This window comes from Microcebus murinus, chromosome 12, assembly GCF_040939455.1.
Source record: "Microcebus murinus isolate Inina chromosome 12, M.murinus_Inina_mat1.0, whole genome shotgun sequence".
Lineage (NCBI taxonomy): Eukaryota > Metazoa > Chordata > Mammalia > Primates > Cheirogaleidae > Microcebus > Microcebus murinus.
In genome coordinates this window covers 45,448,256-45,474,084 of record NC_134115.1, presented here as the reverse complement: position 1 = coordinate 45,474,084, position 25,829 = coordinate 45,448,256, and the positions used below count along the sequence as shown (strand labels likewise).

The window sequence follows — 25,829 nt, the reverse complement described above, 5'->3', positions numbered from 1 at the left end:
ACCACTTATCAACTTTCACTCATTCGACTTCTTTCAGAACCATGAGTTTTAACGTTTTGGAATGTCCTTGTTGAAGAAAACGAACGTTTATCATGCAGAGTGTAAGATTACAACCGCAAGCTTCAGAGAAAGGTTTCTGAGCTTGGGGGAGAGTTACAATTAACCTCGTAAAGAGTGCAGATGAAAGTCTTTCCCATAGTTACAATCAAAGACACTTTAGGCCACTCTTTCCCCAGAGGAATATTTGCTTTTTATGGCACGTTTTAAAGTTTTATTTCAAAAACAGTCAGCATCTTAAAGGAGAATGCTCTATGCTCCCCAGGACTTCGCTTCCAATGTGTTTTCAGTTTTCTCAATCGTATTACCACGTTTCTGGCTACAATGTGAGTTGCTACCCTCATGGACTCGCACACAGATTTAGACTTTCCTGAGCTCCTAGGAAGAACGCCCTCCCAGATCTCCCTGCTATTTTCTTCTGAGAGGAAAGTTCAGAGTCAGCATTATTGTGTTAGAGAAGATTGCCTTTTTCAGCCCTCATGTTTTTCAGTCAGGGAAACTGAGGCCTAGAGAAGAGATGAACCCTGGTTCTGTCGACTACTTTTTACTATACTGTGTGTGCTCAACTGCCCCTCAAACTCAAGAGATCAGTCTCTTGCCCACATCCTGGGTTGGCATGCTTCCTAATCATGTCGTATGTCTGTGTGCACACATGGGTATATTTATGTGTGTGTGTCTTAAATACTTAAATATCACATGTCTTTTCCTGGAACGTAGGCACCGTGACTAATTGCCTATCGATAATGACCTTTCAATGAGCACCTACATGTTGCAGGGAATGACTGGGAGTCTGACAGCACCGGGGTACTGCTGCGGTGAGTTTGCAGCCGAGTTTGCATGGAGTTTCAGGTGAATGACACTCACCCGCATCTCTCTGGGTCAGCTTTGTTTCGCTTTGGCTCCAGTCTATTCTCCTAGATCTCACGTTCCCTTAGCATGGTTTTCAGTTTGCCCTGGGTTCTGTCACCCAAAGAGTGTTTTTCATACTCTCGCCATCATGTCTAGTTGTCCTTCTGACAACTAGACAACTAGACAAAAGCATGGGGTTCAACCCAATCCTGACTTCATTTAGATGTGTTCCTCTCGTCTATACAATGCACGGGACTGCTGTAGGGGCCTTCTCACTAGTCACTATGGCTGTGATTTATTCCTTGATCAATCCACATTGGTATCAGGTTCCAGCTGAGACACACACACACACCCCCAAATCATATAAGCCACTGGTTAAAATCCTCTAAGCTGCCTCATTGCCTAGAGTAGGCAGGGCAAATGGTTCCATTTCAGGTGCCAATTCTAGTTGATTGGTAGGGGCTGGCTGAGGTGTGGGCTAACTGAAGTGCAATAAGGTGCTGTGATTAGTAACGTCTGGCATGTATGTGGAGCAGTAGTGGTAGCAGGTGGGCCATGTGGTCCCTAGCCAAGAGGGTAAGGTCTGAACGTCTAAGCATGGGCCCACAAGACTTTACCTGGTCTGGTGTCTGTCTGCTTGTCCAGAATTGCTTACCTCTCCCCAGCTCACCCCTCCCTCCCCACACAGCTTCCCCCGCTCCGTGTTGTCACATTGACGTGGCATTTCATCTGCCCAGCTTCTGTTAGAAACCCCTTGCCTCCTGTTTCTCCATTGCCACCTCATCCTTCAACACCTGGTTCAAGTGTTACTGCCTGTGAAGCCTCTCCACCTTCTTGCCCCTTAGCCACACCTGACATGGCCATTTTCTTCTATTTTCTCACTGCATTCTATATCTACGTAATACCATTAGCACTTCATACTGTACTCAGTCATGTGGCTGCTCTATTGGACTACTTGGTGGAAAAGTCAATACTGATTGAGCTCCTTCAATGTCCCAAATACCCTGGGAAGTACTGCCTACCAGGGAAGCCCCATGGAGTAGGAAGAGTGGAATTTTAAAGCTGACTCTAGTTTAATCCCTGCTCTTTTACTGTGAGGATGTGTTATTTCTTTGAGTCTCAGGCTACAGTAGTCCTCCCTTATCTGTGGTTTTGCTTTCCAAGGTTTCAGTTATCTGTGGACAATTGCGGTTCAACAATATTAAATGGAAAATTCCAGAAATAAACAATTCATAAGTTTCACATTGTGTGCCAATCCGAGTAGCATGATGAGATCTTGCACCATGCTGCTCTGTCCTGCCCTGGACCTGACTCATCCCTTTGTTCAGCATATCCATGCTGTATGTGCTACCTGCCTATTAGTCATTTAGTAGCTGTCTTGGTTAGCAGGTTGAAAGAACATAGTGTTTGCAGGGTTCAGAACTAGCTGCAGTTTCGGACATCCACTGTAGGTTTGGAGTGTATGCCCTGCAGATATGGGGGGACTACTGCATTCAGATGATAAATTGGAAATCATTAATCCTTATATTGCCAGGTTGTTGAGGGCTTTAGAAATAGTAAAATTTTAGCACATAGTAGCAAGTCCTTACTAAATGATAACTGTGTAACTGGTTATCTAGTTTATCTTTAGACCAGTTCTATCAGGTATAGTAAGAATTATTTGACTTTCTAGAAAAATACTGCAACTGAGAGTCAAATTAGTTTGTTTTGGTCATAGATCAATAAGTTACTATTGGAGTTTACTTACTATTAGAGTTTAAACTCAGGTCAGTGTAACTCTGAGGCCAATGTCTTCCTTGTTATATTATGTATTTTTTTAAAAAAGAAATAGTTTTAAATTTATAAAATTGTAAAACAGTATGAAGAATTCTGTATCCCCTTCACATTGCCCAGGTCTTGCAGTTATTAATATCTTATCCTAATTTTTTGGTCATCCTCTCTTTCTCTCTATACATGCACGTAGACACATACACAACACACATCTTTTTCTGTGATGACTTCTCAGGCCTAATACTAAAAATAAGGACCTCTCCCTCTGTGTTATCATTGTACAGCCACCCTAGTTGATCAACATAGGTATAACACCACCCACCCATGTGATTCACAGACCCCATTCAAATTCCCCCAGGTATCCTAACAATGTCTGTTTCTTTTTTCTTTCTGGTCCAAGTTCCTATCTAGGGACGTGTTGCATTTAATTACCGCACCTCACCATTATCCTTTAATCTGGAATAGTGACTCAGTCTATTCTCTGCATCTCATGCATTTGACAGGTCTTTCTTTCCGTAGGATGACCTTCCACCTGTGTCTGTCCAGTGTTTCCTCCTCATCATCCTCAGGCCATTCACTCTTGGGAGGAAATTACAGACATGCTGCTGAGCTCTTCTTGGTACATCACATCAAGGGGCACATGATAATGGCCCATTTTATTCCTGGTAATGTTAACCTTGATCATCTGGTCAAGCTGTGGGTCTGCTAGATTTCTCCACTATAAAGTTACCATGTTCCATTTGTATTTGGTTACTTATGTAGAGAGATTCTGATATTACACCAGTATTTTGTTGCTTATCAAAATTTCACCCACCAGCCTTAGCATCCATCCGTGGTTGCACAAATCCACCTAAATCTACCACCACCATGATGGTTGTCAAATGGTGATGATTTATTTCTATCATTTCTTATATATTTATTATTTGGCATTCTGTTGTAAGAAAGAGATTTCCCCTCTCCCCCATTTATACATAGGTATGTCTTTCAGTATGGACTCATGGGTCTATTTTATTCAATGGGTTCTAACCTATTACTGTCATTATTTATTATAATGCTCAAATTACTACCTATTTGAGCTCTTTCAAGCTGGCTCCCATGTCCTTTTGAGATATGCCCGTTATTCATTATTTCCTGAATTTCTGATACAAGATATTCCAGGCTTATCTTATATTTTCCCTGCCCCAATCCTCAAATCACTTTCTCTTTTAATAGCTCTGATTACTTTTATTGGAGGATGATATTTAGAAACCAGGATCTAATTGCTCACTGCGCTCATTGCTTCTCTGTCTATACACACATATACATATACATATGTACATATATACACATAAATACATGAAAAATAACTATTCCTATATTTGTATATATATTAAAAAGCCATCAGTTCATACCAATATTCCAATTCTAATCTAACACCTCAGATCTTTTTAGCTGTCTTCTTTCCATGTTTAGAAATCCCTTCTCACTCTGAGAACCTGGCACCTTGAATTTTGAATGTATTTACTTATTTGTTCAATGTAACCAATCTTCCTAACTATTCTGGCTGCCTCTTCTGACTGCCACCATCACACCTCAACCCCTTACTGCCTGCTTTCTTGGCCATAAGAAAACCCAAACCCCATCTTTGGCACACTGCCGCCAAAGTCTTCATGTGACATAAGGCTTCAACTTCTTGCATACTGGGCACCAATGTCAAAGGGAGATGGGAAGTGATATATATGTGCTTTCAGGGCAAGGAGTGTGCATTATTTCTCTTTCCCTATCACTCAACATAGTATGTGGAATATAATAGAAGTTTTGTGAATGTTGTATGCATGGATAAATGGGCAAATAAATGAATGAGAAAACTATAATTATTGTGCATTGTTTGTGAACATCGCATCAGGATTATCAGAGGATGAGGATATGATAGGTAAGAGCAAGCATCTTTTATATCTGAGAAGATAAGAGTTATGTCTTTTTCACCCAAGCAAGTAGCTTTGGAAGGCTACAAAGGAAAGGGACCAGATACAGGGTTACCTGCTGAAGCAGCCAGGTGAGGTGCATGTAACTCTAGTTTGGAGTCGGCTGACAGCTGAGGCAGCAGCTTGTCATCTCATCCAGCACAGAAACAGGCACATGAGGGCCCTTTAACCAGGAGGAATAAGTGTAAAACATGGTCTGGGCTTTGTTTGCTTCACTTTGAGATTCCTCTGTGTGTGAGTGTGTGTGTGTGTGAGAAAGAGAAAGACAGAAAAAGACAGAGATAACTAATAGAAGGCAACACGCCAGAGAAAATAGTTCCTATCCACCTATGTGTTTCTGAAATTTCATTTGGCTTGCACTGTTCCATGGTATCTTCTTCCAACTCTACTGGATTGTGCAACTTTATGGCAACTGTGTTGAATGCTACTGTAAAGGTACTAGTACTTTAGAATTGATGATTCCTCTCTAATGGTGTGCAGCTGTAAATAAACATGCGTAATATTAGCTTTGTGCATAACTATTACAAAACCAGTTACCATTCCTTTAGAGTTTTCATTAACCCTTACATGGTAATTACCTGTACCATGTTGACAATACATAAGGATGCATTATTTTGTTAGAATCATTTTAAGAAGAAATTTTGTTGGATAGTCTCTTGAACTACTCCCCAAACTTCATTTCTTTTGCCTATTTTCCACTGTTGGTGACCAAAGAGGCCACATCCTTAATTTTGCAACTGCTCTTACAGCTGCAGGTGGTTTTGTGCCCTGATTGTAGTCAATGAGAGGGCTTGGGGGATACATTTTTCACTTTTCCTTTGTCTACTTGCAGGGGGTGGGATCCCAAGTCCCTGGGGCTGCTACTGATGTTGATGATGTCCTCTAAATAGACTTTTCCTCCCTGTGTGCCCTCTGGATTGGAAATGGTCATGGCCTTAGACCCTGTGGGACTCAAGGCTTAGTACAGTGTGAACGCAAGGAGGAGAATAAGATGTAGGGGTTGGGCAGGGGAAGAGCAAAAGGGGAGAGTATGAGGGAAGAGAAGGAGTTTGGTGGAAGCTGGGGGAGGCCTACCCTGGGCACCTTAGGCTTCTTAGAGGCTCAGAGAGGGAGGCTCCAGGTCCACTCCCTGATGAATGCATAAATTGCCCTTCTGCGCCTTTTGCGGCGAGCTGGTTCCGTGACGGTTCTCTGTAGCCCCAGACTGTTGATGTAGCATGACTCCCCACCTCAGGGTTTGAGTCTTTTGTAGGCCTTCGCGTCTAAGCATGGTTATTACAAAGTGAGATAATAAAGAGTTAAGAGCTGTGCCTGGTGCGTAGCGTTCAATAAATGTCAAGTATCCACACTGTCATGTTTGAAGGTGTACAAATTCTGTACATTTATGAACAAAAGGCAAAGGCCCCATGGAAAATAGTCTTCAGCGAGTCTAATAGAAATGAATGCTGTTTGTTTCTTCAAAGATTTGAGATGAGAAAAAGAAGAGGGTTATTTGCAAAGATTTTAGAGAGCTGAGACTTTTATTTTTGTGAATCTCATTAATTTTTTTATAAAGGAAGGCTATCTTCTACCAAAAATCAAAAATGGAATTAACACCCGCTGAGTGTGTATATCTGCCTGTTTTCTTCTAGCACCGCCTGTTCCCTTGAACTTCGCCAGCATCTGGGAGGTCCAGTAAGAAATGCTCTTTAAATCCTCTGCATTCTTCCACATTCTTCCAGAAGCCCAAGAGATTTAACAAGTTCTGATTTTAGCTAAAACATATAACCCAAAAGAATAAAAAAAAGAATTGCTTCAACTTGGTTCTTTATGCCAGAAATCTGTGTGTGTTTGTCAAGTAATGAAAGCAAAAACCTGGGTCATTTGTTATTGGTTATTGGTCAATCAATATAAAGCAGAATATTTGTTTGGAGATGAGAGGCTGGGTTGCCTTTACCATTTTACAATGGTATAGTTTATTGAATTGAGTGGGGTTTACACCATCAGTAAACTTTAATATCCAGAGAGAGTATATTGAAAGAGTACAATTGGGAAGGGGTGATTTAAAAATTTTCCCTTTGGGCTAAACATCTGAGGAGAAATGGAGAAAAAAAAATCATTAATGAAATCAGAGACCACTTTGACATGTTGAATTATGAACACACAGCACGGGGAAGTAATTTCATTCCAGCTGCTCAGCTGTGGTAATAATTAAACTCGAAGTCCAGCCTCCTACTCTTTTTGGAGTGGGGGGTTGTCTTATAACAGTGACTTCAGTGCCTAAGAATCAAATGCTTGTTTAAAAATACTTATGAGACTCATAGGAATAAACTTAGTGAAGTAAGGCTATTTTTCTGAAATCATTTCACTCATTGTTTAAATGATCTTTCTTTCACTTTAATGACATTATAGGAGGTTTGGATCCAATTTTGAAACGCTCCATAGAGGCAGGCAGAAAAAAATGTAGATTAACTTTGGCAAATCTTTTTTGATAGAGGATATAACAGTTGTTGAAATTTGGGTTATCAGTTGAATTCTGGAGGTTTCAAGAATTGAAGCCAGCAGTGATGGGGCATGGGGAATATTCAGTTTATGGTGGTGGAGTTTGGTAGCTTCCCAGCAGGAGAGAAAATCCCCCACTGTCTGAATTAGGCATCAACTGCTAGATCTAGATCTTTCTGTCTGCACAGCTTGCTCTGCCACTTGCTGCTGTGGAAAGGCCCTGTTCTGGAAAGAAGTACTCCTTCCTGTGGCTAGTCAGGTGGAAAGGTGTGGCGTGGGAAGGAGGACTGGGGTGTCCCAGACAGGTGGGAGAAAGCCGAGGAGAGCCGCTTTGGGGCTCAAGGTAGTGGGACATCTATAAACACTGAAGTGCTTGGTAAGCTGCTTGAGAACAGTACTCCAGAAGGCACGTGAGGACTCCAGGGCTTTCGGTAACTCTGTGCACGGTCATAAAAAGCATGCTTGTACCCCAGAGACACTGGGACACTCTCCTGAGGGAGATAGATGCAGCTGTTCCTGGAGTCCTGCTCTGTGGACCTTTTGGCCCCACCCAAGTTGTCGCCAGTTCACCTGCTGAAACTCAAAGCAGAAATCTAGGGCTATGTCTCATGTGCTTGTAGATAGATTTGGTTGGGAGCAGCGGCAGTGATCATTGCCACCCACGGCCAGTGTTTGTTTATAGACTCAACCAGGACTTATACTTCTTTTTCCAAACTTGAAGCTAGGAGGGGCAGGGAGGAGTCTTTTATGAACTACTGCTTGGGGGTAATCTGACCTCAAAGATGACAGCTCAGGGAAATCCTAGCCAGCCCATGAGCATCCCCTAGAAAGGAGCAGTGAAAGCCCAGCTCATCATTATTTATGCAAAATGAGGAAAGGGATGTGTAGATAGAGAAATTATGAAACAAATGGATACATGTTGAGTGGTTGATGTCAGCTGGTTGGTGGAAGTTAACATGATGTGTAGTAGCATAACTGTTATCTTTTTACCTTAATTAATTATATGAGACATTTAACATGTTGACACATCAAGCCAAACATCTGGAGTTTTATGGATGGTGGCATTTATCCAGCTGTTTGCTCTCCCTGCTTTCCAAGTGAGAGCCATGCTCACTAGGTGTCATTCATTCACAAGCTTAGGAAGGCAGAGGCCACACAATCCTTAACTCCAAGTTCTGTGCTTATGGGTAGAGGAGTGTCCTCCTATTCTGAGTGATGGATTCGAGTTTTCACCAGAAAAGACTGTGATATATGATGAAAAGAGTGTGTCTTCAGGAGTCAGCGAAACAGACATGAGTCCTGATCTTACCACTTGTTGTTCTTTGACATTGAGCAGGTCCTTAATCCTGTTGGCCTCACTTCTTCATCCTGGGATATTAGTGGCAGTGGTGGGGTTAATGATTTATGCCCTGTTTAGCTCTCAGGATTGCAGGAAGAATAAGATAGGACTGTATGGCAAAGCTCTAGACACTGAATGTTTTACAAATTGTTCATCATCCAAAAATATCTTATTAAGCATGTAGGTGTTCCAGGCAATTGTGCTTAGCTGTTTATGTAATAGTGAACAAGATACCCCATTCTCCTGCCAAAGGGGTCTAGTTTGGGTGACAAACATTTTTTAATATTGTGGAATCAATGTTGTGATAGGAGTGATCTCAGCGTGCTACACAAGCAACCTGATCTTGGGTAGGAGTGAGATGCTGGATCAGATCCTTATTTTATATTTTAAAATAGGGATTTAAAGAGGCTTTGGTTGTTTTTTGCAGTGCCTGGAAGAGAACGTTGGAAAGATTTGTTTAGAGCAGCTGCTGTCGGGTTTCGTCCGAAATTCACAGGATCTGAGATTGCTTAAGAAGAGAGGGAAGCTCCAGTGAAGTAGGCGAGCTTGCTGCTTTTTGGCAGGATGATGCGGAAAGGCCATGTGGGAGCAAGCCTAGCACAGCTGATACAGACTTCAGAGTGTGAGAAGGGAAGCTGCTTTTGGTTGTTGGCTCTGCACTTATCATCAGCTTAAATCAAGATCCTGCTCTGTCCCAGGTGGTTGGACTAAAGCCCTGTTAGCCTCGAGGGACCTCTTGCTTAAGCAGATGCACACTTACTTTGTGTAGGCCCCGCCTCTTAGGGATCTGTTTTTGTATTTCCTTAATTTAGGGGAAAAATTAAATCTACGAAAAAGAGGGACTAGAATGACAACCCCACATGTGTCCAACTCCCAGCAGCAGCAATGACTAAAATTTTCCCGCGTTTGGTTCATCCATCAATCCAGCCGTCATGTCATTTCACCCCTGCATGCTTCATTATGCATTTCTAGCAGTGGAGACATTTTCTTATGCTACCATAAAGCTGTGATCATGTTAAAAAAAAAAAAAATCTGGGGATTTTTAGAAACTTTCTTGGGTTCTATTTTCCTCCTGCCCAACATTTTATTATGAAAAATTTCAAGCATACAACAGAGTTGAAGAATTTTAAAGTGGATGGCTGTGTATTTGTTACCTAGATTCTATCATTAACATTGACACATCTTTCCATGTATTCATTCATCTTTTTGAAAAATATATTTCAGGCCAGGCCTATGGTGAATAGTTCAGCATTCATTTCATTCACTACAGTTCAATAGTTGTTTATTTTTTTCTTTTGTTGTAAACTTTGCAATCAAATGTGCAAATCTTCAGGTGCATTTACAGAGTTTTGACAAATTCCTGTGCCTTCGTATGTAACCCAAATCCCTATCAAGATAAAGAATATTGCCAATAGTCTGGAAAATTCCTGCATGCCCCTTCCTAGTCTATCTCTTCTCTCACTCCCAACGATATGCGTTGATCTGATTTTTTCCCTCCACTAAAGATCACTTTCTTTTGTTCCAGATTTTCATATAAAGGCAATCATAAAATATACACTCTTGATTAATTTTTCTTTCAGCAAAATGTTCTTGAGATCTATGCTGTTGTCTGTGTTCAAATAGTTCATTCCTTTTTAATCACTGAGTGGTATTCTATTGAATGATTATATCACAGTTTGTTTATCCATTTTCCTATTGCTGGACACCTGAGCTGTTTTTAGTTATATGAATAAGCTCCTATAAATATTCTTGTCCAACTATTCTGTGAATGTATGTTTTTCATTTCTTTTGGATAAATACCGGGAATGGAATTGCTGAGCTAGGAGGTAGCTCAGTGTGTAAGAAACCTCTGTAACTTTTTTGAAAATGGTCATAGCATTTCACATTGCTGCCAACAACGTATGAGAATTCCAATTGCTCCACTCTGCCCACAGTAGGTTTAGTTAATCTTTTTCATATTGGTTATTCTGGACTGTGTGTAGTGTGATCTCATGGTTTAAATTTGCATTTCCCTGATGACTAATGATGTTAAGCACTTTTGTATATGTTTATTGGTCATTTGTATATCTTTGTGATATGTCTGTTCAAGTAGTTGCCTAGTTATCTTTTTTATTTGTTTTATAGAGTTGTAGATGATCTTTCTATATCCAAGATACCAGGCCTTTGCTAGATATGTTCTGCAAATATTGTCTCTGTATGTGTGAGAATATTTTTTGCAAATATATGTTTTGCAAATATTGCCTCTGTATGTGTGGCTTGCTTATCTATTTTCTCACTGATACCTTTTGATGAGTGGAAGCTTCTGACTTTAACAAATGTCTGATTTACCAGTTCTTTTCTTTATGGTTATTACTTTCTGCAACCTATCTAAGAAATCTTTGCTTTCCCCTAAGACAGAAAAATCTGCTCTTATGTTTTCTAAAAGCTTTATAATTCTAGCTCTCTCATTTAGGTTTGTGATCTAGCTCAAATTGTGTGTAAGATATGAGATAGGGTTAAAGTTCAGGGATTTGTTTTTAAAACCAATTTCATGTAGGAAGGCACTGCACAGGGACACACAAATATGAGTCTAGCCAGTGGCTTTTCTTTTCAAAGAGTTTGCAAGTATGCTCATCAGTCAGGCCACAATGGACAAAACCTACACATCTGTGATGCTTGCCCTGTTCTGGAATGCTTTCAGCAATCCTGTACTGAGTGCCCATCACATGCTATGCACTGAGGCAGTGGCATGCAAGCCCTCCCTCCCCCAATCTAAGCCAGACTCTGAGTAGCAGCTATAAGCATGTAATAAATGTGGGGAAGAGCAGAGTGAACTTGGCCTAGCTATGGGATGCAAGAAGACGTGGCAGGAGGGATTTTTGAGCTGAAACCTGAAGGAAGTAAAAAGTAATGGATAGGGACAGGGTTCCAGGTGGAGTGTTCCCAGGGCCTCATGAAAAGATGTGTACAGTTAGAACAGCCTGGGTGGTGCCTTTCTTCCCCTAGAGGATTGGTTCCATAAGAGGTGGAAAGAGAAGCTACCCTGGTGACTGGCATGTTTCTTTGTGTGTCTCCCTCCAAAACTTGGTGAAGCCATTGCCAAAATCCTGCCTCATGTGTCTTAGGGATGCTTTGACCAATTGCACCTTGTTGGAGAGGCATCTCTAAGTTTTTTTTTAGAGAAGGAACTCTTCTCTCTTTTGATCGCCAAGGGGAAAGGGACTGAGAGAGCCCAGGAGGTCCCCAGTAGCCCCCAAACATGTTCTCTGTTGCTGTGTCCTGGCCCTCAGCTCCTCCAATGGACCAGAGGCTCTGGCTGACGTCCCTCCTGCCCGCTCAGCCTGACCCACGGCTGCCGGTCCCAAAGGAGCTCCTCTCATCTGCCTGTCACCTCCTAGTCATCGTTCAGCCTTTCATTGCTGCTCAGCACTGCTGCTGAAAGTGGCCAGCTGGGCCTAGTGTCACTGCTCCTAGAGTCCAGTCTGCCATTCTCTTTTAACATTCTTTCAGCACACTCCCAAGAGTACACCGTGTGCACCTCGAGCCTCTCTGCTAGCTTCTATTCCTGCTGTTCGCATCCACTTTCTGTGGATGCCTTGTGCCCTGTGTCGAGGCCATCAACCTCATGCTCCTGATTCCCTCCTCTCCTCTCAAATCGTCTCTTTAACCTCGGCCCCCTCCCTTCTTTAAGCAGATCTCCTGGCCAGTCCAGGCTCTTGCTCCGTCAATCATTTTTGCTTATCAAAGAATCCCTATCCACAAATCTGTTCCGCTACCTGCAAAGATGATCTGACTTCACTTCTACCCACTCCCCTGTGGCAGTTGTCACTTTGTTGACATTCCTTGTGCACCTCCTGATTCTTCTACCTACCTGTATTTTCTGGACCCTCCTGTTGTACCTTTTTCATGGCTTTTGCCACCATATTTTTCAGAACGGTGGTCTTTCACGTCTCCCTCCACTTCTCCAGCAGCATCGATTCCTTGGTCCCACTCTACTGAAGTTGCTTTCTGGCCACTAAATGAGATGTTCTTTTTCTCTGCCCTCATGCCTTTTGGTTTTTCTGGGGCATTTAACCATTGAACATTTAAAAATATCTTCTTTATTTGACATCTGTGATACTGAATTTTCTTACTCTTTTTGTCAGTTTTTTTTTTTTCTTAAAACTACTTTTCCTCCTTTCCAAATATGAATTTTCCAAGGTTTTGTTTTTATTCTTTTCTCTTCTTGGCAGCTTCACGTTCTTATGGCGTCGTTGTCATTCAGATGTCTTCCAAATGTGTGATTCCTACAAGTCATCATTTTCAGAAGCCTGTGGACATTTCCACCAGGAATCTCTTCCCTTCCGTCCCGCATCTTTTTCACCCACCCCACTGCCCTAACCCAGGGCCCCTGGTTGATCTGGTTAATCAACCCAGGTAGTCTTGCCTACTAAACTTGGTATGGCCTCAGAATCTTTTTGCTATGTCCCAGGCAACAACTGCTAGCTGGTATATCATTTGCATTTATTTGTTACGTTTGTACCAGATAATCACTAAGGTTGCTTTTTCTCTGACTTATTTTTAAGGGTTTGACCCTGCTTTCTGTTGCCTGGGATGGGATCCCCTGAAGGATTAGTCTCTACCAAAGGGTTCCTGTTTATAATCCCTGCTTGTTTCACTAGCACCATGGGCAGGGTATAAACTGGATTCATTCAGACTTTTTTTCATGTGACCAAGGCATGAACCAGGCATAGGCACAGACCAAAAGCCTAGCTGGGATAAACAAGGGGTTGCTTTGTTCCTGGATGATGTGAGATGGGCACCACCAACCAGATGCCACTCTGCCCAGGGCTGGGACATCATTCGGACTTGTCACACTCTTCTGATTTAAAGATGTATACAGAGGAGATACAGGTAGGGAGTGTGAGGTGTCTTGTCTCAAGATTGTCACGAAGTATATCTATGTTCACAATGATCTTATTTTGCATTTCATAAAAACATTTTGAGTTGTCCCTTGGCCTCTCAGTATGTTATAAATACAAGAGAATAAATTTTAGCAAATATTTTAAAAGTTTTAAATACACATGGACTTCAGGAGAAGCATCTGCTAACTGGGGTGTGGGGCTGTTAAAGGAGAACACGATTCCAGGGACCTGGGTCCTCCTCTTGAGAAGGCCCTGCCCCTAGCACCTCAGTTTTTGCTATTCCAGACACTCTAGAATGTTTCTAAACTACTGGAATGGAAGGATGACTTTTATGACTTGAGGTTTGGCGATTCTCAGCACCTTCTCCTCTCTTAGACTAAGAATGCATTTTCTGCACTGTTCTCCCTTGCACAGCAGCTGTGACAGGTCACAAGCTCTCAACTCCTGGGAAAAAGGAAAAATGGGCTGCAAATCCTTTAAAGAGCCTGAACTTTGGTTTTGAAATTGAATTGTAAATGCAAGTCAATTACGTGGGAGGTAATATGGGCCCTGGGGTGAAGGCTGCTGCTGACCAGCTGTGTGACCTTGGACAGTGACTCAGCGTCTTTTGGCCTTCAGCGTCCCTATCTGTATGAACAGTAGGGTTGGCTGATCTCTAGGGTCCTTCTAGATCTAGCATTTCATATTCTTTGTTTCCCTGATTGTCACTGTTTTTACTTTATCTGATGACACTCTCTTGTTTAGGAAGCAAAGAAAATTGAGTTATCTTTTTTAAATTTTAGAATATTACAGGGGTACAAATAAAACATTTATAAACAAACAGTTTACATGGATCGCTTTTATATTGCTTGAGTCAAAGTTATAAGTGTGTGCCCATCACCCAGATAGTGGGCATTATTGTACCCTACCCTCTCCTCCCACCTGCCTGATTTCCACTGAGTTTTACTTCCATCTGTGCACATGAGTACTGATCGGTTAGTTCCAATTTAATAGTGAGTACATGTGGTGTTTGATTTTCCATTCTTGCCATACTTCACTTAGGAGAATGGTCTCCGGTTCCATCCGGATTGTTGCAAAAGTTTGTGTTTTTTTCTTGAGACAGATTCTTGCTCTGTTGCCCTCAGTAGAGTGCAGTGGCATCATCATAGCTCACTGCAACTTCAAACTCCTAGATTCAAGAGATCCTCTTGCCTCAACGTCCCAAGTAGCTGGGACTACAGGCACATGCCACAATGCCCTGCTGATTTTTCTATCTTTTAGTAGAGATGGGGTCTCACTCTTGCTCAGGCTGGTCTTGAACTCCTGAGCTCAAGCAGTCCTCCCGCTGTGGCCTCCCAGAGTGCTAGGATTATAGGCGTGAGCCACTGCCCGCTTGCAAAAGGTATTAATTTTTTTTATGGCTGAGTAGTACTCCATGATACATGTATATCACATTTTATTCACTCACGAATTGATGGATGCTTGTGTTGATTCCACATCTTTGTGATTGTGAATTGTGCTATAATGAACATTCTAGTGCAAGTGTTTTTTTTGATAAAATGACTTTTTTTTCCTTTGGGCAAATACCCAGTAGTGGGATTGCTGAATCAAATGGTATGTCTACTTTTAGTTCTTTGAGAAATCTCCATACTATTTTCCGTAGAGGTTGTACTAGTTTGCAGTCCCACCAACAGTGTATAAGTGTTCCTTTTCTCTGTATCCATGCCAGCATCTATGTTTGTTTTTTTCTTTTCCTTTTCTTTTCTTTTTTTTCAGTCACAGGACCAGTGCACCAGCATCTATGGTTTTGGGACTTTTTGATAAAAGCCATTCTCACTTGGTATTAGGTGATATCTCATTGTGGTTTTGATTTGCATTTCTCTGATAATTAGTGACATTGAGCATATTTTCCATATGTTTATTTCATATGTTCATATGTCATTAGTCTATCTTCTTTTGAGAAGCTTCTGTTCATGTCTTTTGCCCACTTTTTAATGTGGTGGTTTGATTTTTTTTTTCTTGCTGATTTGCTTGAGTCCTTTGTAGATTATGGTGATTAGCCCTTTATCAGATGTATAGCATGTGAATATTTTCTCCCATTCTGTAGGTTGTCTATTTGCTCTATTGATTGTTTTCTTGACCATGCAGAAGTTTTTCAATTTCATTATCTTTGTTGTTGCTGTGATTGTCCTTAGGGTCTTCTTCATAAATAAATTCTTTGCCTAAGATGATATCTAGAAGAGTTTTTCCGACATTTTCTTCCAGAATTCTTATGGTTTCATGTCTGAAATTTAAATCGGTTATCCATCTTGAATTAATTTTTGTGAGTGGTGAAAGAGATGGATCCTGTTTCAATCTTCTACATGTGGCTATCCAATCTTCCCAGCACCATTTATTGAATAGGGCTTCTTTTCCCCAGTGAATATTGCTGTCTACTTTGTCAAAGATCAGATGGCAATATGTGGATGGGGATGGGTTTATATCTGCATTCTATGCTCTGTTTCATTGGTCTGTCTCTCTATTTTTGGGCCGGTACCATGCTATTTTGGTTACTATAGCCTTGCAGCATAGCTTAAAGCAGGCGTCCTCAAACTACAGCCCGCAGGCCACATGCTGCCTGCCCAGGACATTTATCCGGCCCACCAGGTGTTTTTGGCACTGCTGCCTGTCCTGCTTAGCAGCTGACTCACCCCGGGCCCACAGTGCGTACTCTCCAATCATCTGAGGGACAGTGAACTGGCTGCCTGTTTAAAAAGTTTGAGGACCCCTGGTAAAGTATAGTAAAGTGATGACTCTAGATTTGTTCCTTTTGCTTAAGATTGTTTTGGCTATTTGGACTCTTTTCTGGTTTCAAACAAAGCATAGAATTATTTTTTTAGATCTGTGAAGAATAATGGTGTTTTGATGGCGATTGCATTGAATCTGTAAATCACTTTGGGTAGTATGGACTTTTAACAATGTTGATTCTGTCCATCCATGAGCATCACATGTTTTTCCATTTGTTCTCTTTGTAGAGATCTTTCACCTCCTTGGTTAAATATATTCTTAGGTATTTTATTTTCTTTGTAACTATTGTGAAAGGTATTGAGTCTTTGATGTCATTCTCAGCTTGACTGTTGTTGGCATATAGGAATGCTACTGATTTGTGTACATTCATTTTGTAGCCTGAGACTTTGGTGAATTAATTTATCAATTCCAGGAGTCCCTTGCAGAATCTTTGAGGTTTTCTCTAATAGATATAAGATAATATCAGCAAAGAGTGACAGTTTGACCTCCTAAAGAGCAGTTGGAAGTATATCTATTTGTTGGTCTGTATTGGGATATTTTTAGGGTCAGTGGGAAAGGAGAGAATGTCCTGTCTTGGAAGACTCTGAGTGTAGCCCAGGGAACTTGGAAGGGGCAGGTGAAAGATCTGTCTATTAATCTGCCCTTAGGTTTATCAGAGAAGCCAGGAAACAGGTATTTGGTATAGGCTAACATCCCATTAAGCCACATAGTATATGGCTGTGATTAAGAGCATAGGCTTTGAAATGAGGCAGACCTGGGCTTCTAGTCTTGGCTTCATCACCTTCTGGCTACTTGACCTTGAGCAAGATAACATCTCTTAAGCATCAGTTTTCATGTTTGTTAAATGGGAATGATAATAAAATGCTCTCATAGCATTGCTGTGAGGATTAGATGGGATAACATATAAAACTCTAAGCCCAAGTAGTGCATAATAATTGCTCCATAAATGTAGCCTATTAATTACAGAGTGCTTGCCTTGGACGGGGCCAGGCCTTTTACCTCCAGTACCTGATTTAATCTACATAGTCACACTAAGCAGTAGAAGTTGTTATCCACATAGTAACCATAGTAAAGTTCTGAACATTACACAAGTAGTCAGCGGCAGAGCTAGGACTGGAAACCTAGGAACTGCCTCTGGAGTCCGTTTCCACTATGTGCTCTGCCTCCCCGAATGAAGGAGAACCCTCGCCACTGCCCACACCAGGATAGGCTCTGCAGGGGACTCCAAAGTCCCCTGGACATCCAAAGCAGTGGAGGCCAGACAAATGATCAGTATCCACAGGTGCTGCCCTCCTTACAAACAGTGTAGGTTCTACAAGACCATTGGAAGTTCATTTGTTTGAAAGCCCAAAGTTGTGTTACTCCAGCTACTCTTCATGCTGCCAGTTGGTGGCAAGAAGAACAGCCATGCTTGTGTTTTGATGAACAGCTTTGTTTGCAGCTGTAAAAATTTTTAATGGGAAAGTTTATAAGTAGAGGACTGTATAAGCTAGGGTCCTGAAAGAGGTAGGGACACAACCCCATGCACTCTCTGTGCACAGCCAGTAATGGTGTGTAGTGGGATTGGCACAGCTTCGTGGGGAGATGGTGGGGGGGGTGTAGTACTGGTGGCCTTCAAGGTGGGCCTTGAAGGAAGGGAAGCATTTTGGAAAAGTGGCAGTGTCAAGAAAGCAGCTGCAGAGAGTGTTACTGGTTTGTAAAACTGAAGCTTGATGTCATAGATTGAGGTGAGTTATGGAAAACTCCTTAATTTTTTTGTCTTTTAAAGCCTCTGATTATTTCACATGAAGGCAGGCCAGAGAGTTCAAGAAAGAGACAAATCCCCTTTCAGTCAACAAAAATATTTCTTAGCATCTTTGCCTTTCCCACACTTTTAGAGAAAACTTCCAGTACCCAAGTGCTTGCAGTTCTTTTATCTGTACCTTCAAATTCTAGATCTGCACTTTCCAGTAGGGAAGCTACTATCATGTGGCCATTGAGCACTTGAAATACGGCTCATCTGAACTGATGTGCTGTAAATGCACAACACACTGGATTTTGAAGTGTAATGAGAAGGTAAAATGTCTCATTAATTTTTATACTAATTACATGTTGAAGTAATAATATTTTAGATATATTGGGTTAAATAAAATGTTGTTAAAATTTTCACCTGTTTCTTTTTACCTTTTTATATATTTTTATTTGTTTTTTTTTTTTTTACAGATGGGTGTTTCTGTGTTGCCCAAGCTGGAGTTCGGTGGTTATTCATAGGCACGATCATAATGCATTACAGCCTTGAACTCCTGGGCTTAAGCGAACCTCCCACCTCAACCTGCTGAGTAGCTGGGACTATAGGTGCATACCACCATGCCTGTTTTTTTTTTTTTTTTTTTTTTTTTTTTTACCTTTTTAATGTGGCTACTAGAAAATTTAAAATGACATATATGGTTCTCATTCATGGCTTGCATTCTATTTCTCTTAGATGGCATTATTCTAGAGAGATACCTGTTACATACTTATATCCATCCATTCTAGGGTTGCCTGAGTTGTAAATGGCTTGAGCTACTTGCATGTCAGGAGACATACCTGGTCATGAAGACATCATAGAGATTTAAGCTATCCATGGCTAGGTCATATACATCATTCTGAGCTTCATATTTTTCATTTGCATGGTGGAGACATTGGATCAAATATTTTCCATGGCCCCTTTCAATTTTAAAATTCTATGATTCTAGCTTGGAGTCAATGCTCAGAATCAACTATTAGCTTTTTCTGGGTTCCATTAAAGGTCTCCACTACTCCCTTTTCCAAGTATTAGAGAAAGTCAGTTATTCCCTTTTACCTCTGGGGTCACAAATTCTGGTGTGGAGGACTTCAGAGTGTTCTGCTAGATGAAAGAAACCTCCCTCCTCTTTTCCTTCCCTGACTATTGGTGCCATCTGGGTTTGCTTGAGTATGCACCTGAACAAGGTGGCTAAAGCAGCTGTTAAAATGTTACAGGTATCACAGAGCTTGGAGAGGTCTTAGTCCTTTGGTTCATGGCCAAACAAGCCTACTTTTAAATACCCCAAGTATGGAGATTCCACAAACTAACGTAGACACTTGGTTCCATAAAAACTGACTCTAGGTCTTTTCCCTTTTGGCTCTACTAATGTTAGAACAAGTCAGTCATTTCCCTTTTCCTGATGACTTGTAATTATCTCTTTCTATCAGCAATTCATCTTCTTATAATCTGTCCACTGTCCATCTATTAAATAAATATATTAAACATTGGACTATCTTCCAGTACACAGAGATGTAAGACTTGGTCGTTATCCATGAGGAACTCCTGGTTAATGAAGGAGCAGGCAGACCAACAAGGAGGAGACACACAGTGCTAGGTATCTCAAAAGGGGTATCAGGGTGTATATGGGTACAGGTGGGGAAAGCAAGCAACCCCATGAACAAACTCAGGCAATGAAACATTTAGTTTTGGATAAGAGTTTTTCTGTCTTCAAAGCAAGACAAGGTTTCAGTTAACTAACAATAAGTGAAAGTCTTCCCTATAAGTATATATTGATATAATTCCATTTAATGGAACTTGAGTGTCTGGATGGAAGCTTGTTGCTGCACTGAAATCCCTCTCATGGTACTGATCACATTGCAGTATTTTGCCATGAAATTTATTTTTCTTTTGGAATAAATCCTTACAGTGTGTTACATTTTTTTTAAAAAGTAAGGATATGGAAAAGGGATTATATAAAAGCAAAATTTTACTGGCTTAAAAAACAGGGGCACTGGAGAGGGAAAATATTGCTATGCCTATGGAGTCCATTTTATTGTAAATGCCTGAATCTTATCCCTAGTAAAGTCTTGACTTTTCTGTCAAAGTGTGTGGGTGAATAAAATATATATACACAGAGGTATTTTTGGTAGACAGTGCTTCTTGGCTTTTGATTTGAGGTTTGTAGGAATCCTAAAATGATAGGATAATAGGTTGGCTCAGATTGAAATCTCAGATAATTGGACTGACTGTGAGCATAGGAATGGTAATATCTAACATTTATATGCTGTGGGAGATGGTTATTTTGTTATGCAAACACAACAATTTATCTCTTTAGTGGATAGAAGATATTTTAAAGCATTCAACTTATATACTCGTGTACTGTCTCTTATTAAAAGACAGTTTATCAAATGTTTATAAAATATACAGTCAATGTACAAATAGCTTTGTATATTAAATGCTACCAATGTGCATTTTGAAAAAGAAAACAACTTTTATATTCAACAGTGTGAAATTTAGATATTCATACTATAAGGACAGCATATTTATGAAAAATTTCCTTATAAATAAGGAACATCTAAAATATAGTATGAATTAATACTACTTCTATAATAAAAATAAAAAGCAAATGAGGTGATTTTATACTCTCTTAAGGCTTTTCTCATACACAAATCTAGAAATGAGAAGAAAATAAATAGGAATATCTCTAAAGGTACCTGTTAATATGCAGATATAGCTATATGATTGACACAGGCATTGGTAATTTTCTCTGGGGAGTGGTGGGGTTGGAGAGAGGTATATGTTAACATATATGTATGTATATATGTTAATAACATATAAGGTATATGTTAGTAATAGCAGTGGGGGTAGCAACCTTTATGTAAATGTTGAACTTAGGAACAACAGGAGCAGCTTGCTGATCGCTGCCTGGAAAATAGCTTTATGTGAGAGTGGTGATGAGTTCTTAGTGTCTCTTTCTCTCTCTCATTTTCTCTGCCTTTCCCCGTGTGCTGCCCAAGAGTACTGTATTTTAGTTTTTGTGATTAAAATCGGTCCAATGTGAAAACAATTCGATGCCATTCCCTGATATAACTAATTTGGAAATCCCTAACGTGGAGTTTGTGCATACGTGCTGGTGGCTGATGACTAGAGGCATCCCGAATGATTTGTAAAGATTGTCTGTGGGCACACAAGTAATCGGTACACTGCGTACTTAGTTCTTGACAGTTCCAACAGCTGCTCTCAGTCCAGCTGTAAGCAGAATAATTTTCATTTATTACCATGCATGTAAAATGGAAAAGCTTACTATAAATTATAATTTCAAATATTCTCTATCATCTGGCCCATTCATAACAAGGCATAAAGTTTACTTAATTACTCAGTTGTATACTCAGTCATTCATTCAGTAAATGTTCACTAAGTGTGTACTATGTGCCAGGCAGGATGTGAGGTACTAGGGGTGTAGCAGTGAACAAGATTGAAAAGGTCCTGAGCTTTACAGAAGAGACAGACGATAAACTCACCAGATCTGCCAATTACAGGTACAGTAAGTGATGAGAAAGGCACACACAGGATAATGGAAATGTGTTTGTGCGCAGAGAAGAGGGGTGAGGAGAGGGCCGGGGGTGGTGGGGTCTATTTCAGTATAAGATGATCAGGGTAAGTCTAAGGATGTAGTAATTTAGGTGAGACCTCAAAGAATGAAGGAATGAGCCTTTCCATGTGAAGATGGTTTCACATGGTGTTTAATGGACTCAGGACTGAGGTGGTACCCCTATAATATGCTGAAATAAAAAAAAACAAAGCTGAGGTGGTTTTGCTTTGTGTGATGCCACGTGTGTGCAGTACTGACATTCTGAATTGGTCTTTTCTAACTGGCCAGTTAGAAACGACAGTGACCTGGCCCTAGAGCAGAGGCTTGGAGCACCCTGTTAGGTCGGTCAGTAGTAAGCCCTTATTTACTGGGTGGGTGGGAAGGTGTGGGGCAGCTGGGTGGCACTCAGAGAGCTCGGGGACCACAGCCACTTTCTATCATGGTATGGAAGTATTCCAGTGTTTATAAGAAAGTAGAGTGGCATGTGTAGCAGCTGAACACCAGCCATGCTTGTGTGTAATTTTATAACCAAAGGAATTTTGACTAACCATCTTCTAAATTCTGGCTACTTCACATGGATTAGTTGAAAAAAAAAGAAGGGTTAAATTCTGGTTTTCAATGCCAGCCGTCATATGGTTTTATTACTACAGTCTGGGTCCCATTTGGAGGGGGTAGCCTTATCAAAATGGATGTATTCCTCCCAAGAAGGCAACCAACCTAACTCCATGTGTCTTTTATAGGCGGCATCACTGTCCACATCTCCCTACCAAGATTTATGATAAAACAGAGAAACCATGTCTACTCTCCGAATACACCGAGAACTACCCTATCTATCACTCTTACCTGCCCAGAGAGTCCTTCAAGCCCAGGATGGAGTACCGGAAAGGGTCCATACCGATGGAAGGCCTGACCACAGCAAGGTGAGGACAAATAGCATCAATGTATGCAAGTATAACACTACAATACCAATGTACAGTACTCACGTGCAATATTAATGCAATGTGCAGTATCGATGCATTAATGTGCAGTATCGACATATGGAATGACTGCCTTAATGCTAATGTACTGTGTCTCTGAAAAAAACCCTATTAGCCTGCTTGATTTTTCCCCACACTCCCCCTTAAAAAAGATTCTTGCTTGCTGGGGTTAGGTGCAGGGGAAGGCTAAACTGATCTATATATTAAATAATAAAGGCTGGAAGATAAGTAAAGTAATAAAGGGATGGAAAAAAGGGGAGGGCTGCTGAGTTTTGGGCTTCATCACATGAGAGGATCCAGATCAGCTTGGGTGGTGGTGGTGAAAGAGAACTTGATAATAGAGAAAAAAATGAGCCTTTTTGGAAATTATTCTGTAGATTTTGAATTGGCATTCTCCTAAATGTTCTTTAAGAAATATGAACAAAGTGGCTGGGTGTGGTGGCTCATGCCTGTAATCCTAGCACTCTGGAAGGCCGAGGGAGGAGGATAGCTTGAGACTAGGAGTTCCAGACCAGCCTGAGCAAGAGTGAGACCCTCTCTCTACTACAAACAGAAAAATTAGCCAGGTGTGGTAGCACAGACCTGTAGTCCTAGCTACTTGGGAGGCTGAGGCGGGAGGATTCCTTGAGCCCAGGAGTTTGAGGTTGCAGTGAGCTATGCTGATGCCACTGCACTCAAGCCCAGGTAACAGAGTAAGACTTTGTCTGAAAAAAACCCAACCAAACAAAAAAAACAAAAGAAAATCCCAGAGTGTATTTCCTTTTCAATTACTCTTGATTTCCAAACTAAGATTTTTTTAATCTAGGTCTGTGCAGAGGCTGAGCCACATGGTTCAGTGCCTGTGTCTGTATTGAGGACATGGAGGAAGATTCTCAGACTTAGGGTTGTTCCACATGTTGTAAGGCTCTAGCAGAATCTGCTATTGACAATTAGGTTAGTGACCTCCAGGTAGTGACCGGTGACTGGCGATCCAGCAGAGTAGAAACATTTTTGGTGTGATTGGGCAGAGTCTCAGATGGTACAATTTTGTCCCCAGGTGAGACCCGAAAGATTGATGTTGTTTTCTGCCTTCTCCGTTCCTCCTTCGAAGGGCAGGATTGCTGTGAGGTAGAGGTGATAGTGTGTGCTAATTGTGCCAGCACGGTGCTTGCACATTATGGGTGCTTAAGACCTGGTGACTTCTCCTTCTGTTACTGCCCATTTGCCTTATAATTTTGTGATAGTAAAGGTCCCAGATGGCTCAGGTGAAGCAGAACAGCTCTAACTCATTCTGCGTTTAGGTTTTCCCTGGGATAGGGCTAGAAGCATCTGCTCATGAGGTTGTGGATTGTAGGTACTCCTATTGACTAACAGCTGCTATCTTCTAGATCCACGGGTAGTCCCTGTCTGGGTTATGGGGGCAGGAGGACCCACAGATGGATAAACACAAGGCCAAAGGAGTCCTCAGGTTGGCAGAGACCTCTGGGCAGGGGGGAGTCGAGGGTCTTGTCTGATGCTTGATTCAAATCTGGTCACTTTTATTCTAAGCATGTATCTTAAATGATTTAGTTTAAAGCATGATGTTTCTGGTTCCTGATGTATTAGAAAGTTGTAACTTTATGTAATCATTTTTTCAACCTACGATTTATTAAACAATATGAACCCTAAAGTTGGTGCTTCATTTTGCCAAGAAAACAGCATCCTTGGTCTCTGAGAGTCTACAGACCACAAGGAGAGATGTGAACCATTCCTGAGCATGGCTTTCGTTTTAAGAAACCCTGGTCAACATCGATGAGGAGTCCTGGGAAAAGGATGGATAAGAGACATGTAATTGGTAGAAAAGGATGAGAGAGGTGATGAGGGATGGTTTGCAGACATTATGTTCAGCCTCCTACCCAATTTACAGGAAATCAAGAGCACAATGTGAGTTGTACAGTTGACTTTCAGATGCTCTATCTCCTGTTCTGGAAGTCTAGAAGAGGATGCTTTGAGGGTTGGATGTCGAGGGATGCTCTTTGTTAGTCGCCCACAAGCTTAGGAGAATGAGGACAAGCCCTTGGCTCGGGCGGGAGCTCTACCCCATCAGCAAGCTCCACGGCGCCAGATACAACCCCACATACCCCACTCCTCCCGATGGTGCTTGCAAAACAAAAACTTACCCTCTGACCTGTCCTAAATTATCCTTGCTGTGTGTCACTTGCAACAATAAACATATCACCCAGAAAGGCCCCTCTGCTTCTGGAAGAGCCAGAGTAATGATAAATATGATTTACATCAAGATGTGGCTAAAGTGGAAGAATGCAGATACTGAAAACATTTCTAAAATAAGCTGTTAATGATCAAAAGGCCATTAAAAAGAAAAACTGGCAGAATCAAAGTGACCCAGGAGGAAGAAAAAGAGCAGACATGGGTCTCTCTTCTCTATTTTCTAGGAAAATACAAAAGGAGGAAATGACCAGAAGATGTGTATTCTCTCCCTCCTACCCTCAATTTTATTATTTTTCAACCCTGTGCCTGCCATGCTAGCCACTAGTTTTCATAGACCGAGAACAAAGTCTGCTGCTGTCAGGAAAGGTAGAGAAGCCTTTATTGGAGTGTTCCAGGGGCTTCTAGGGGAAGGGATGGGTCAGCCCCCCGTCTGCACAGCCCTGTGTCTGCTCAGATTGTCCCCCCTCTGTTCTTAGGACTCATTACTGGAACATCCCACCCACTTCTTTATCTAAACTTTGACCCCGCTTGGTTTCTGAGGTTGGACGGGGGCTCCCACCTGCTGAATGAAAACGTCATGTAGCCCAGGGCTTAGCTGGGTTTGGTGATTAAGCCCAGACACAAAAAACACCTGGTTTCTGGAAAGGTTATCATCCCAGCATGAGGCATGATTACAGCTGCACACAACTCTTACTGACCATAAATCTTGGGGATTTACAGCAGGTGCCATGAGGGGAATGCTTGCGATTTCCAGCCCTTCTTAGTGTGAAACTGTTTCTTGCAGCTCTTGGTAATTCTCTAGGATAGGATCTGCCTTTGGTTCTGATAGACCCGAGATCAATTTATAAATAAGAGGTTTGCACTTTAAGCCTCATTTCCCCTTAGGCATGTCACCATGTAAAACACTTGGCCCCCAGTTTGGGACATTTATTTCTGTTGGCTAAGCCAGCTCCCTAAAGGTAGGCAGAATGAATAGTCTCTGAAGACAGAGGTGAGTCTTCAGTGGTGTTAGACGTTTATCCTACAGAAAGCAGGACTGGGGGTAGAGTGGGAGGGAGGCACAGAGGGGGGATGCAGAATTGGGTTCAGACTTGATGGCTTTGGCTAAAAGGCAGAGGGCAGGGAGTTGCTAGCATAGACTCATTTTTTTGGTGAGACTCTTTGGTAAACTGAGGAGAGTAATGAAGGGAAGAGCTAAAAGAGGGCATTGGGCAACCTCC

The 25,829-nt window shown here is 41.5% G+C and overlaps 1 protein-coding gene and 1 non-coding gene across 3 annotated transcripts in view; one reads left to right on the top strand and one right to left on the bottom strand.

Annotated features, from left to right (window-relative positions):
* SAXO1 (stabilizer of axonemal microtubules 1) overlaps positions 1 to 25,829 on the top strand; it is a 98,009-nt gene that overhangs the window by 53,211 nt on the left and 18,969 nt on the right. Inside the window, exons 1-2 of one of the 2 annotated variants that reach the window (XM_076008769.1) lie at positions 19,379 to 19,468; positions 22,186 to 22,365. In XM_076008769.1, the coding sequence (XP_075864884.1) occupies positions 22,316 to 22,365 (50 nt within the window). In that variant the 5' untranslated portion in view covers positions 19,379 to 19,468; positions 22,186 to 22,315. Of the gene's footprint in view, positions 1 to 19,378; positions 19,469 to 22,185; positions 22,366 to 25,829 lie in introns of those variants that run through there. The other variant, XM_012769708.2, reaches the window with a different exon arrangement.
* On the bottom strand, positions 13,143 to 13,277 carry LOC142874735 (small nucleolar RNA SNORA48). Its single transcript, XR_012922369.1, has one exon. It is a non-coding gene; the product is annotated as a small nucleolar RNA SNORA48 (small nucleolar RNA).